Here is a 14,754-nt window from a genome sequence, read left to right on the forward strand (position 1 = left end):
GATACACTTAAAGCCGATCTGAGAGCTTTAAGATTTATTGTTGCTGAAGGGCGAAGAAAGCAACAGGAATGCTGAGCAGACTATACCAAGGGAACAGACTAGGTAGGAAGAAAAAAAAGCTGGAACGGTTACAGGATAGACTCTGCTTGCTGCCATGGGGAGACAAGAGTTGTACCGCTAGTATCTTCTGTGATCTCCCTGATATGCTCTCCCTTCTGGCAACCTGTGAATGTCAACACTGTTAAACTTCTGTCAGCCTTCCTCTCTAACTGAACCAAGACTTATAATCACGGGTGGAAATGTACATATTTTAATTGAATAAAGTTGCATATAGTTTGAAAATGAGGGGGAGAGTTTCCAATAAGGAAGTGACTGACTTCAAGAAAATGGTGTCCTCCAGCAAGACAAAACAAGCAATGCTGGAGGTTTTTTTTATAGCCTAAATGTGGAATGTATGTTCTCTTGTTAAAGAACATTGTTATATGGGTAACGTTCTGCTTTAAGTTTGATGCTGGCAGGCCTGTAGATTTTGTAGTGGAATTTTGAGAAGGTAGAAGTCATGTGTTTCCGCTTGCCAACAACCACAAACAAAACCAAAAACATTGGGGGGGAGTTGGCCTATATAGATTTGCTGCCAGGTTGTTTACTGAAAATTAAGTTTAGCATCACTACAGAAGGTCAACAGATAAGGCTGAAATGTAAAAATATCTGAGGTGGGATAAAACCTTACTCAGTGGTGCTGTGAACACTAACCCAAAAGCATGTACACATCAAACCTCCTTAACATATGTCCATCATATCAAGTGGGTGCCACATTAAATGCTCCAATTTTCTTGCCACTTTACATCCCAAACAGGGGCGGACTGACCATTTGGAGACTCGGGCACTGCCCGAGGGCCCAGGGTCAGTAGGGGGGCCCCATGAGATGCCCCTGGTACCCTTTTTTTTTTTTTTTTCTTTTTTTTTTTTCATAGGCTTTTTTGAGTTTGGGCAAGGACACAGGGGCCCCATAATACCTTATTTCCTGGGGGCCCCATGAGTTGTCAGTCCGCCCCTGATCCCAAACAAACGCCAAGTGCTCTTGAGACAACCTTCCTGTCTGGGTGTACTCACCAGACCCACATGCCTTCCACTCTCATGGTTGGCATGTATTGCTTATTGCCACTGTGATAGGTGTTTTTCACATTGGATAGTTTTTTTACTTTCTTTATAAAGTGGCAGCAGTGATTTGCATTATTGGTCTTCGATAATGGTTTTAAGTGGGTGACAACGTTTGTTTTGGGCACACATCCAGCATGAAGGTCTAGATACTGCATTTTGTGGAAGGATGAAATGTAGGATAGGGCAGGAACCTCAAACCCTTTTAGAGTCTTACTTTCTAGAAACCTGGATATACTGACCATTTTGGCATGCTGCATATTCTGTGGTTAAAGTGAGTTAAGTGCATTTTTTTGGACAGCTTGAATATCCCAGCTTTATTTTAAATTGCTTATTTATATTCTGGATTAATGTTTTTTGTCTTTTTATAGACTCTAGACACAATGTCTTTCATGCATACTTTCCTTGCTCAGGCTAATTTTCTGGATGGTGGACCTGAACCAGTGGCTGTAAGTTGATTGCAAATTCCAAAGAATTTATCTAGCTGACTTTAAAATGTGTATTTCTGAGATGCAAGCGATGGACATTTCTTTTGTTTTGAGCTTTCTAATCCTATCCCCCTGACTACAAATTGCCCAAGGATGCCAGGTACAATACAGTTGTAGGAGCTGATATGAAGTGGTTCTCTTCTAAATAAATTTCCAAAGGGCAGGACCATATACTTAGGTTTTTGTGGGAGCAAGATGAGGCATAGGTAGGGCTGCCGGTAGAAATAATGCTCCATGTACACGAGCCTACCCTGGCCACGGGAAAATGCAGCAACCGCTGTACTGCCATTTTGCTGTTTCCCGTGGCTGGCGGTCAAAACGTTCCTCACCTGAATGCAGAAGAATCGCATTCAGGAAAGGGAGGTTTAACGTCACCTAACACGGCAGCTCCTGAACTCAATTATGTCTGTGTACATGGACACATAATCTTTTATGGACTTGAGTTTAGGAGCTTTGGCAAAAAATGCCAAAAGCTCCTAAACTTGAGTTTAGCAGCTGCTCATGTACATGAGCCCTTAGGGCATTGTACAGCCTTCCTGATAGGGGGCCCCCATCCCCAACCCTGCCTACACCATCCACCTCCACCCCAATCTGGCCCTTTAGCCAGTTCACATTAGCAATGCTCTCTGAAGAGCAATCTGCATCCAGATCAATCTTCAGAGCATTGGGCAGGCAGTGAGGAATTTTTACCACCTCACAATCTCTTGCTGAATGCTTAACTGGGGAAAAATGTAGTTAGACGTTTAATACTGGCATTATGGCTGCAGCTATATGCCATAACCTCTGGAATTAAAACATTCCTTAAGTGCTGATTTGCTGCTGGATCACTTCTAGAGGCTGAGGGAGGGGTTGCAACCTCTCTCCCCCATTCTCTGCTTTTCAGTGGTTCTCAGGCTTACCACAGATGAGCAGAGGAAAGATGGCCTTCATGACATCACTTCTGGTTCAAGGCTAATGTAAATGAGGCCTCTTGTTTAATGGAATAAGTGTCCCTGACCCCCCCCCCCCCATGCTCTTGCGCAGTGGTGAATGCATACGTAGGTCATGGCCACATGTGTAAATGGTGTTTGCAGCACACATTTGAGGTATTGCAGTTCACGTCTGAGCAAAAGAAAATTCCTCTAACTCCTAAATTGATAACCTGTCAAATGTTTTAAAATGTCATCTATGGGAATTTTTAAGAATAGTAGTGTGGCACCATTCCACGAGCGTGCACAATTTTAAAGTATGACATCTTGGGTATCCTATTCAGTGTGACATCTTTCATACTTTACAATAAAAGTGGGTTATATATTTTTAGTGAATTTTTTCCCCCCAAAATTTTTAAACTGCTCCACAAATACCATGTGACATTAAAATAAAATTGCCATTTTATTCTCCAGGGCCTCTTCTAAAGAGTGTTTGGGGGTTCTAAGTAATTTTCTACTTTTACTTGTAAAACGTGTAAATAGTGCTGGTCCTTAAGTGGCTAACGCTGATGGCAGTTGAATGGGATTGCATTCAGCAGGCAATATGGTGGGTGGTGACGATGAGGATAATTTTTTGCTGAACAAAAAGCTTTATTGTTGAAAATGTGCTTCCCCTTGTATTCATGAGTGGATTCGCTGCTGAATTGAAACTGGGTTGGATTTCAGTGTCTTGACATCAGTGCCTCCTCGATTCTCATCAGTACCACCTCAATGCACATCAGTGAAGGCAAAAATGTACCTGTTTGCAGAATTTTATAATGAAAACAAAAAAGAAGTTTGTTTCCATTATAAAATTTTGCAAACTGGTACATTTTCGCTTTCACTGATGTGCATTGAGGCGGCAAGGATGAAAATTTAGGAGGCACTGATGAGCATGTTTGGGGCTGCACTGATAGTCAGGGCCCTGATTATCAGGGCAGATGTCCTCTGACACTTGCTGGTTATCAGCGGTATGTTCCTCACGCTGTGACAGCGTGAGACAAGTGCTGTGGATAACCGGCAACTGTATTTACTTTGTGATCAGCTGTGTCATTGGACACTACTGATCATGTAGTAAAAGGCTGCTGTGATTGATCTTTTACCTTGTCAAGTGATCAGCTGTGTCCATAGGACACAACGATCACAGTGCGGGGGGTGTGTTCTGGGAGGACATGACTCTCTCCCAGAACTGGACAACCATGCTGTAGCCATTATTCGCTGTAGCACAGTTGTAAATTGGTTAAAGAGGAGTTCACTTTTTTTTTTTTTTTTTTTGTGGTTTACACTTTACTCTTAATTGAAGTGAGCAATAAGGGGTGCGTCATGTACCTGGTAGAGGCCAAGCTGACGAGAGCCTCTCAACATCTCCTATCCAATACCCCCTACAGTTAGTGATGGGGTTTAGCAGGATGAGGAGTGACATGGGTGCCTGTGTTGGGGCTTGTGAAGAATATGGCTTTGATTCCTGTATCTGGGACTTCCTGTGCACATCTGTTTGCCAGCAGTCAAGATGAGTCAGTTGGCAACAACCAGGCACCAGAGGTACCAATTTCTGAGGAGTGGTCAGAAGCCAAACTGGGGTCTCAGGCAGTCAGCAGATATACAAGAAACAGCAGGCAGGGGACAGTCTGTACACACGTCAAGGTCCGGAATAGAAGATCAGGATAAATCCACCAGGAGATGAGCTGGGTAAAAATCGGGATGCAGGTCTGGTCACAGAAGCTCACAATTCAGCAATTCTTAGTTTCCGATGTACTTGAACTTCTAGGTGCTAAGAGTGCAGGATTCACGCTAATGTGCACACACAAACCTGCATGGATGCATGCACAGCTTTGACTCTAGATACTAGACCATGAGCTACACTATGTGCACATGCAGAACTTTGGGCATGACAAAGCACTCGATATTCCTGACTGGGTGCTAATGTAACTTTGTACTCATTACCCTAGGAGGGGGCACATTTTCTTGGGGTGGCAAATATCTGGGGCCCCCCTTATATTAAAGGGAGCGTCTAGATTCTGCTATAAAAAGGCATAGGGTTTTCTTTAATAGACTTCTGCCCGCCATATAAAGTAATGACGGGCACAAGGTGGTTCTCTCATTCTGGGAGGTCTTCCCACTCTAACCGTGCATGCACGGCAATCGGTGGTGCGCTGTGTTCCTGGGACACAGTGGATCACTACTCAACGTAAAGACTGACGTCAGCTCTGTCATGTGATCAGCTGTGTCCAATCACAGCTGATCACATGTAAATCAGGAAATGCCGGTTATCTGCGTTCCTCTCCTCACAAGCAGTCACGCTGACAGCTTGTGAGGAGAGCCAGTAATCTGCATTACTCAGAGGGGATATGTGCCCTGATCAGTGTGCCCATCTTATTAGCGCCCATCACTGCTTTACAACAGTTTATAACAGAACTTAAAACTTTTTTTTTTCAATTTTCAGTTTTTTGGTTTGTTTAGCAAAAAATGAACCCAGAGGTGATTAAATACCACCAAAAGGAAGCGCTGTCTATATATAAAAAAATAAAGAGAATTTCATATGGCTACACTGTTGCGTGACCGCAATTGTCATTCAAAGTGCGACCACACTCAAAGCTGAAAATTGGCCTGGGCAGGAAGGGGGTATAAGTGTCCTGTAGGCAAGTGGTTAAAATTCCAACAAGACCCTTATCCAGGTATGTAGTGTGTGTCGGAGCAAACAGTCCCAATAGTTTGGCAAGTCTGCAAATGTCACAGGTTCACATCAAATCTTTTGTAGTGCTTTGAAAATACTGCTGTGATTGTTTTTGCTGTAACATAAATTAATGAATACTTTTATAACTTTCAATTCAGGCTTCGAGGACCTGGCATTAAAAAAGCACTTAACAGTGTTAACCAAGCATCCGTACACAGTAATTACACTTTCGATCACTTGCCCCTCCGATTAGATTGTATACTCTCAGAAGGTCTTCACCAACCGTCTTGAACGGTATTGTAATTATGATGTCCCCCTTTATAATATTAGAGCAAACTTTCTGCTTTATAAATCCTGAATAATGTATATTGTTTTGATCGAAGTTAAAGTATCTTTTATATGATTACAATGCAAGGTTCTCTTATGCTGTAGGCTGAACATTCTGGACCATCACTGAATGCAACATCTGGATTCAATGCTGCAGCGGATGCTGCTAATCTTGAAAAGGCAATAAAAGCTAAAGGTGAGCACTCTTAAAAAAAAAAAAAAAAAATTCACTTCCTCCACAGAGAACTAGCTTTTGACAAGGACTCCCTCCTCCCTCTTCCTCAATTGATAAAAGTAGATTACTTTACATGTAACACTATCTCTGGATTTGGGAGCATCAGATGATTCACAGGATTCCTCCTCTGAATCACAGATCAAGTTAGGAGGGGGCTGATCCCCCATTGGGATCTTGTTCACTGCAGCTTTATTACCTCCCTCAGTACTGGTAGTTCAGCAGTAGGAAGAGTACCTCCCTCCTTGCACAGTTTTCTACAGAATCTGGCAGCCCCACAGAGGTGGGAAATACTTCTTCTTACTGGTAAGTTAGGTCATTAAGGCTAAAGAGCCAAACTTCAGCTTTTATATATGTAAAGGGTCTCTATAGTTTACACAATTTAACCCCAGCGTTACAGCTGGCAGTACTGAAAGCATCCAGAGTTTAACAACCTTCTGTCATTACTCAATTGTCATTGTCTTAAAGACTTCATCCCTACCTCACTCAAATATCATCTCTATCTTCATATTTTATAGAACTTGAAATGTGGTTGTGTAAGGTGCCATAATTGACTGGCATTCATATAGGTGTTAGCCCAGACTTCTACTTTAATGTAAAGGAAGATGCATATAAAGTACTTGACTATTCTGAGTCCTCTGGTCAAGTCATGGGATCTCCCCAGCAGCCAGCTTCAGGGAAGTGGAGAGAATGCAGGAAATGGCTGGAATGACTGGACAGTGATATCACCCATAGGCTTACTATGGGGCATCTGCTGTAAGCTGTTCCTCCCCTCCCTTGAAGCTGGCCATTGGGAGCCGATCATGTGACTGGACTGGAGTGCCCTGAGAATAGGTAGCATAAGCATCTCCTTTCTAAAGGGTAGTCAGACAGAAGCCCCCCACTCCCCTATGCTTGCCTGAGCCTGCTCTCAATCCAGTGTTCTGCACAAGAGCAGCAACTCTGCTCTCCCTCTTCACAGGGCCATTGGCTCCTGCTGCTTAAAGTCCTGTGAGGGTGTGGGGCCAAGCCATGCAGGCAGTGCGGCTTGGGACTGAGCCCATATGAGTGCCCCCATGGGAAGCATCGGAGATGCTGGTGGGGGACCCCAGGAGGATCGGGGCTGTCCTATGCAAAACAATTTCACTGAGCAGGTAAGTATAACATGTTAGAAAAAAAAGGTTTACAGTCCCTATAAATTGCAAAGGAACAATAACTTACTAGAACTAGGCATGTGTGCTTGTTTCTTAGATTTGCATTGCATGGACTATAAAGGGAATAAAACTCTACCAGAACTGAGATTGTAATATTTCCTCCTTTATCCTCTTACCCCCCCCCCCCCTTCCATGATCTTACCATTGAAATCAACAGCACAACCATTGGTCCCTCTGCACATGCTAAGGTGCTGTGTGTAATCCTAGACTCTGACCTCTTACTTGGGCTTTACATCCGATCACTGTTTAAATCTTACCTTCTTAACCTCCAAAATTTTCAGAATTGCCCCTTCCTGACCAGGGGTGGACTGACAACTCATGGGGCCCGTTTCCTTGCCCAAACTCAAAAAAGCCTATGAAGAAGGTACCAGGGGCATCCGATGAGGCCCCCTACTGACCCCAGGCCCTCGGGCAGTGCCCGAGTTTCCAAATGGTCAGTCCGCCCCTGTTCCTGACTGAGACCACAAAACTACCTATTCACTTTGTTATATTCTGCCTTGACTACTGCAACTCCCTCACTTGTCTACTTTTACACAGGATATAGCTCCTGTTATAAATGCTGCTGCTAGACATCTACACCTTACTAACCTATCTGTGATTGCTGCCTCCCTACTAATCCCTTCACTGGTTTCCACTTGCCCTGTGTATAATTAAAAAATGTTAACCTCAAGGTACAAAGCAGGACTCTGAGAATACACTGATCAGCGCTGCACAGCTGATTGGTAGTTTTCCAGCATTTCTATTTAACAAAAATGTACTTCTGTCAGACAGGGAGGGCCCCACACAAATCAAAATTAGGCCAGTCCCTGTCGAGCAGGCCTTATTTTTCTCAGTGTACCTAGCTTGTGTATCCAGCTTTAGAGGAACCCAGTCCTATCGCTAATCTTGTATACTCTTGCTGCTTTATGGGCTCTGGAGAAAAAGCGAGGGAAAATCTACAAGAAAAAAATCGACTACAATACCCAATTGATGTTCCAAACCTTCCCACTCTAACCAAAACTTAAATGGTAAATTGCTTGAATTGTGGTGCCAAAACGATTCTGGTCATGTGTAATCCATTACTGTCTTATCTGCAAAAACAATCCTATTATGTTTGTCTTGTCACAGGGGTGGATGAAGGCACCATCATTGATATCCTGACTAAAAGAACCAATTGTGAACGCCAGCAAATCAAAGCTGCTTATCAACAACAGACAGGAAAGGTAGCTAGAAGAAACTTGAGTAATACAATTTGATGGGTTATGCTGCAATTACAGAATATAGGATACAGAGGGCAAAAATATCAACAAATTAGTTAAAAGTAGGATCTTTATATCCAGGTAAGACTGTAGAGGAGTTACTGTAGTAGCCATTCAGACAATTTGGAGATTTACTAAAACTGGTGCATCAGAATTTGGTGCAGCTGTGCATGGTAACCATCGGTTTCTAACTACAGCTTGTTCAATTAAGCATTGACAATAAAACCTGGAAGCTGATTAATTTCTATGTAGAGCTGCACCAAATGTTGCACTCTTCAATTTTAGTAAACACCCCCATGGTTTCATCGGAATTTAAGAAAAAAAACTCAAATCAAGGTTCTTTAACACTGGAGAAAGAGCTGTGCTAACAGTTGGATACACCATAAGGTACATTTTATCTGAACATTTTTACTTTAAGTGGTACAATATACTAATATTCCCAGGTGTGGGATTCCCTAATCTCAAATATACCTTGACATGGACAAAATTGTCACTAGTACACCAAATTCTGGAGGTCTCTATAAATCATGGCAAGTGCAAGAAACAAGGAGTTGTGCTGATTATAAATGTGTTAAAGTTTATGCAAATACAACCTTATAGAAGCAACATGAGTCAATTGGACTTCTAACTTGGCTTGCCCTCACCTATTGTGACTAAACTGTGATCCTAAAGAGGAAATCTCCAGAAACCACCTACCAGAAATAAGGTGAATTAAGTAAGGAGCATTTCTGAATTGTAGCACTAGAAACTTGGCTCCAGGTCACACAAAGGATACAAAGTAAAGTGTTGGGAATCCTAACTACTTGTAGCCCTTCTGATGTTTTGTTATAACCTTACATTTTCTGTAATTAATCTAAAGACCCCATCTTGCATAGCTGCCAACATTTCAAAGAAAGCACCTTTTCGCTATGTGTCCAGCAAGCCAATTTAGGCAGAGAATGTACTTTATGGGTGGGGCATTCATTAAAAATGGTTGAGGTTTTACAAGAGGCATATCAATTATTCAATGTCTTTAATTAAGAGACCTATGGCCAAGCTTTTTTTTTTTTTGCCTAATGCAGTGTATGGTTGAGGCCATGGGCGCACAGGGAGCAGTGATCTACACATCCATGGGCGCACAGGGAGCAGTGATCTACACGTCCATGGGCGCAGAGGGGAGCAGTGATCTACACGTCCATGGGCGCAGAGGGGAGCAGTGATCTACACGTCCATGGGCGCAGAGGGGAGCAGTGATCTACACGTCCATGGGCGCAGAGGGGAGCAGTGATCTACACGTCCATGGGCGCAGAGGGGAGCAGTGATCTACACGTCCATGGGCGCAGAGGGGAGCAGTGATCTACACGTCCATGGGCGCAGAGGGGAGCAGTGATCTACACGTCCATGGGCGCAGAGGGGAGCAGTGATCGCCGCCCTATTCCCCATCCATGGGCGAACAGAGGAACTGACCCATTCCCCTTTCAACGAGTAAGGGGAGGAGGGTCACCCTTAATGATTTTAGCTATTATAGCACTCTCATACAGTTTGGTCATTAGCTCTGAGGACCACACTGACAGTCTGAACACCCTGCCCACTGCTGTGGCCATCTTTGTTCTCATATTATGCTTTACAGACATGCTTATGTTGTCTTTTTGACTTTTACATAAAACCTTGGATAATGCACTAGGTGTTTGCGCCACCTGATTGCTCTTTTTTATAGATGGCTGATTGTTCACCATAATATGAACTGTGTAACATGTCTGTATGTAGTACTCGTGTATAAATGGAATATGTGAGAGCTAGTTAACAGCAAGCAATTAACATATGAAGCTTCACGCCCCTGCAATATTAATATACATGCTAAAGTCAGGTGATGTCATCCTGAGTTGAGCTAACTACATAAAGTTTTGAGTCCTGTTTGATGCCGTTAAAAAGATAAAGCTGGTGACCAATATTATAATGATGCCGTTAAAAAGATAAAGCTGGTGACCAGTATTATAATGGAGTCCTAGATTCATTTTTGGATATCTGATAGTCTGTGCCACTCATTTTGACCTAAACTGCACCTTTTCTTTAAAATAGTCTTAACATTTTTTGTTAACATACTTGACATGTCTCAGAGTTTAGATGATGCATTGAAGAAAGCACTCTCAAGCCACTTGGAGGAAGTTGTTTTGGCATTGATGAAAACTCCAGCCCAGTATGATGCACATAACCTGAAGAATGCTGTCAAGGTAAGGAAATGAAACCGAATAGGGCCCATTTCAACACCCCATGTATTTTAAAACTCTGTGCTACAACTCGACATAATTCGAAAATTACTAGAATTCTTATTCTCAAAGCACTTTACAAAGGTAAGAGAAACAAAACACAGGATAAATCAAAAGGAACAAACACATGAAAGCTTGTTCAAAGAGCTTAGATTTCATTTGGGTTTAGAGAAGATTATTCTTTGGAAGTACATTCCAGAGTGTTTGGCCAAGGCAGGAGAAGGCCCTGTCTCCCATTTGAGTGTGGGGGGGGGGGGGGGTACACAAGACCTAATTTGAGGAGCAAAGGTTATGAGGGGGAGAGGAAGTTGATATAAGTTTAAAGCAATAATGGGGAGCCAAGCCATTGAGAATCATAGGTGAGCAAGAGTATCTTAAGTCTGTGCAAGACAGTTAGCCATTGCAAGGACTCCAGGATGGAGGTAATATGGTAATTTTGTACCAGATCTAGCAAGGGTTCTGGATGCGCAACTTTGTACATATTGTAGTTGATTAGTGGACTTAAGTACACCAGTGAGTAGTGTTGCATTATTCACGTTGGTAGAACACAAATGTATGGATCAACTTTTCAGCTACAGTGTATGATGGCATAAGATGAAGCTGAGCAATGTTGCTCAAATGGAAATAGTTAAGCAGGCCCACTCAGTTAATTAACATACAGATTTTGCAATGTTGCATATGTCCACAAAAGCTAAAGTTGTTTCACTGCTTTGTTTTTCCTCTTTTGCTATGCTTGTCGTTTGCAAAAGTTTCCACTATAATAGGTAATCCTATTGACATGAATTCTTGCACTCCTGTTAAAGGGTGAACTTTAATTTGCCATTTTCTTCCCAGGAAAAAAAAAAAAAAAAGTACTAAACTCTGGGCCATTGGAGATTCACTCATTCAGATGGTCCTGGGTACATTGTTTTCAGATAGCTAGTGTAAACTTAATTTTCTTGCTCTTCTACTCCAACTTGCACATCAGTCAACCTTGAACATGGTATATTTTTCAGTTAATGAGTATATAAACGAACGGTCCAATGTTGTGCTCCACATTTTATTTATCGTAAATGATGTATTCCTCTTCCATAGGGACTTGGAACAGATGAAAGTACTTTGATTGAAATTCTTGTATCCCGGAACAATCTGGAACTCAGAGAAATTAATAAAGTTTATAAAGAAGGTAGGATAAACTTAATAAAAACCTACTGTTGATGAATTGCTGAAATAGAACTTGGAGAAGATCATGTTATGATCTGGCGCTACTCTAAAACACTGCAGGTCAATTCCATTTAAAAGTGACTATTTTGGCAGGATGCAAACAATCAAAAGTTGTCTTCTCTAGGGCTCCAGAAGTGAGATCAACACTGGAGTCAAGTTCTGCCAACTGCTATGACCACTAAAAGACAAGATGATGGTGTGGTCCCTACCAGAGTGAATTCTCTAGTATGTGATTTCCAGTGGAAAGACACCTTTTTTTTCATAGTTTGGTGAAAGGAATTCATGATAAACTGAGCATCTGAAATACTGCCAACCAAATAGCTAAACTTTTTTCACTACCTTTAGTATTTTACAGTGTAAAATTTTCATTCTACAAACCTGTGTAATTTGGTTTATAATAATCTGGTTAAACTAGCCTGTATAGGGATAATCTGTTTAGCAGTACAAAAAGGGGAAAGGATCCAGAAATCAAAATACACACATTACAAAAAATTGTATAAAGAAACCACTTGGATGCAATTGATTCTATAAATTTGTTTTAAAAGCATTGATGAGGCTAAAGCAGGCCATACAGTGGGGAAAATAATTATTTGACCCCCCCCCCAGCAGATTTTGTAAGTTTGCCCACTTACAAAGAAATGAAGGGTCTATAATGTTTATCACAAGTGTATTTTAAATAATAGAAACCAAATATCAACCAATATACAGGATACAAATGTTAAAAGTTAAGTTGCAGTTCAGTGAGTAAAATAAATATTTGATCCCTTACCAACTCAACAATAATTTTGGATCCCTTAGACTGGCTATGTGGTACACAGATTAGTTCTGTTAATATAAGGTGTGCCTAACGACAACTTGGTATAAGACACCTGGGCACCACCATTGGCAAGACCAAAGGACAAGATTGTAGACCTGCACAAGGCTGGAATGGGGCTACAAGACAATCAGCAAGAAGCTTGGTGAAAAGGAGACAACTGTTGAAGTGATTATTCGCAAAATAGAAAATATACTAAATAACAATCGCCCTCAGTCTGGAGCTCCATGCAAGATTTCACCTCATACGGTAAGGATTATCATGAGAAAAGTGAGGGATCAGCCCAGAACTAAACTGGAGGAGCTTGTAAATTATCTCAAGGCAGCTAGAACCACAGTCGCCAAACAAACCATTGGTAACACAATACGCAACCATGGACTGAAATCCTGTAGCACCTGTAAGGTCCTCCTCAAGGGGGCACATGTACAGGTCTTTTTGAAGTTTGCCAATGAACGTATAAATGATTCCGAGAAGGATTGGGAGAAAGTGTTGTGGTCAGATGAGACCAAAATTGAGCTCTTTGGCATTAAATAGACTTGCTGTGTTTGGAGGAAAAAGTGCTGACTGACACCATCCCTACAGTCAAGCACAGAGGTGGAAACATTATGCTTTGGGGTTATTTCTCTGCTTAAAGTACAGGCTGGCTTTTCTGCATTGAGTGACCAATGGACAGGGCCATGTATTGTAAAATCTTGGATGAGAACCTTCTTCCCTCAGCCAGAACATTGAAGATAGGTCTTCCAGCATGACAAACCCAAAACCTACTGCCAAGGCAACAAAGTGGCTGAAGAAGCACATTAGGGTTATGGGTTGGCCTAGCCAGTCTCCAGACCTTAATCCTCTAGAAAATGTATGGAGGGAGTTGAAACCAAGTTGCCAAGTGACAGCCAAGAAACCTTAAAGATTTAGATATCTGAAGAGTGGACCCAAATCCCTCCTGAGATTTGTGCAAACATGGTAACCAACTACAACAAACATCTTGCCTCTGTGTTCCCCAACAAGGGTTTCTCCACCACGTACTAAGTCATGCTTTGCTTAGGGATCATATAATTTTACTCTCTGAACTGCAACTCAATTTATAACATTTGTATCATGTGGTTTTGTTTTTTCTTTTCTGGAATTTTGGTTTATATTCTGTCTCTATATTTTAAAATAACCTATGATAGACACTTCATTTCTGTAAGTGGGCAAACTTACAAAATCTTCAGGGGATCAAATAAGTTTCCCCACTGCATTAATTTTTGTTCTTACAACCACAGGAAACAAATTTTATTTCCACACAATCATTCAATTGATTCCTTGCCATGTAGCATACTTTATACAGCCATGCATCTTTATCCACTGTGTGCTTTTGCCTGCTTTAGCTAGAGAGCCATTATGAATTTTTAGCAGCACCATTTGTCCTTTACCCAAGACTATTGCAAGATGTTGTTGAGCACTGTCACTTATGACACTGTTAAATTAAGTAAACTAATCCATGGCAACAACCATCTAAATCGCATACCTATGCAAATTGATAGGTAGAATAAATTCTCTCATGGGACTAGCTTCTGCATGCTGTGGGATGAAATTGAGACGTGGCTGGTTGTATTACTGAATTGTGTGGGTTTTTTTTTTTTTTTTTTCAAACCAGAGTTCAAGAAGGAACTTGCAAAAGATGTTGCTGCTGACACATCTGGAGACTTTCAAAAAGCCCTGCTAGCACTCATTAAGGTATTATGGCTTGTGCATATTGTGCTAGTCTGATTGCATTGCTCTTGTATGTTCACATTTAAAAGGAATGCAGCTATTCTATATTTAACAAGTTCACATCACTTCCTTTCTTTATAGCTGTATCCTTGGTCCCCTGAACCCCCCTCACCCACAGCCATGTCTACCGCCCTTCACACCCCCTCACAGCCATGTCCTCTGCTCCCATCTTCTCTATCTCCACAATGCATACATCTCTGCAAACTAAACTCCCTAAACACCCTAAAACTAAACTACTAAACACAGCACGGTTTCCTTTCCACTCCACTAAAAGCCAACCACAAACTAAACCCCAAGCTGGACTACTTCCATTGCTGCATGCCTGGACACAGCAAACAAGAGGATGCGGAGACTTGCACACAGTTCTGGATGGCGGGAGGCAGCACTGGATGGGGGGGAGCTTCCGGAATTAAGATTTGTCTAGGCAGCTTTGAGCAACCAATCACCAGCTTGTTAATAGAAATGGTTAACTCATCAGCTGTCTG

At 41.9% G+C, this 14,754-nt stretch overlaps 1 protein-coding gene across 1 annotated transcript in view; it reads left to right on the forward strand.

Annotated features, from left to right (window-relative positions):
- Positions 1-14,754, forward strand: part of LOC149451078 (annexin A1-like) — a 38,475-nt gene that overhangs the window by 8,986 nt on the left and 14,735 nt on the right. Inside the window, exons 2-7 of the mRNA XM_089691074.1 lie at positions 1,530-1,607; positions 5,700-5,790; positions 8,127-8,221; positions 10,354-10,467; positions 11,578-11,668; positions 14,154-14,233. Of these exons, the coding sequence (XP_089547200.1) occupies positions 1,542-1,607; positions 5,700-5,790; positions 8,127-8,221; positions 10,354-10,467; positions 11,578-11,668; positions 14,154-14,233 (537 nt within the window). The 5' untranslated portion in view covers positions 1,530-1,541. The remainder of the gene's footprint in view (positions 1-1,529; positions 1,608-5,699; positions 5,791-8,126; positions 8,222-10,353; positions 10,468-11,577; positions 11,669-14,153; positions 14,234-14,754) is intronic.

This window comes from Staurois parvus, unplaced genomic scaffold (genome assembly GCF_062004578.1).
Source record: "Staurois parvus isolate SC_StPar_1 unplaced genomic scaffold, SC_StPar_1.0 ptg000549l, whole genome shotgun sequence".
Classification (NCBI taxonomy): Eukaryota; Metazoa; Chordata; class Amphibia; order Anura; family Ranidae; genus Staurois; species Staurois parvus.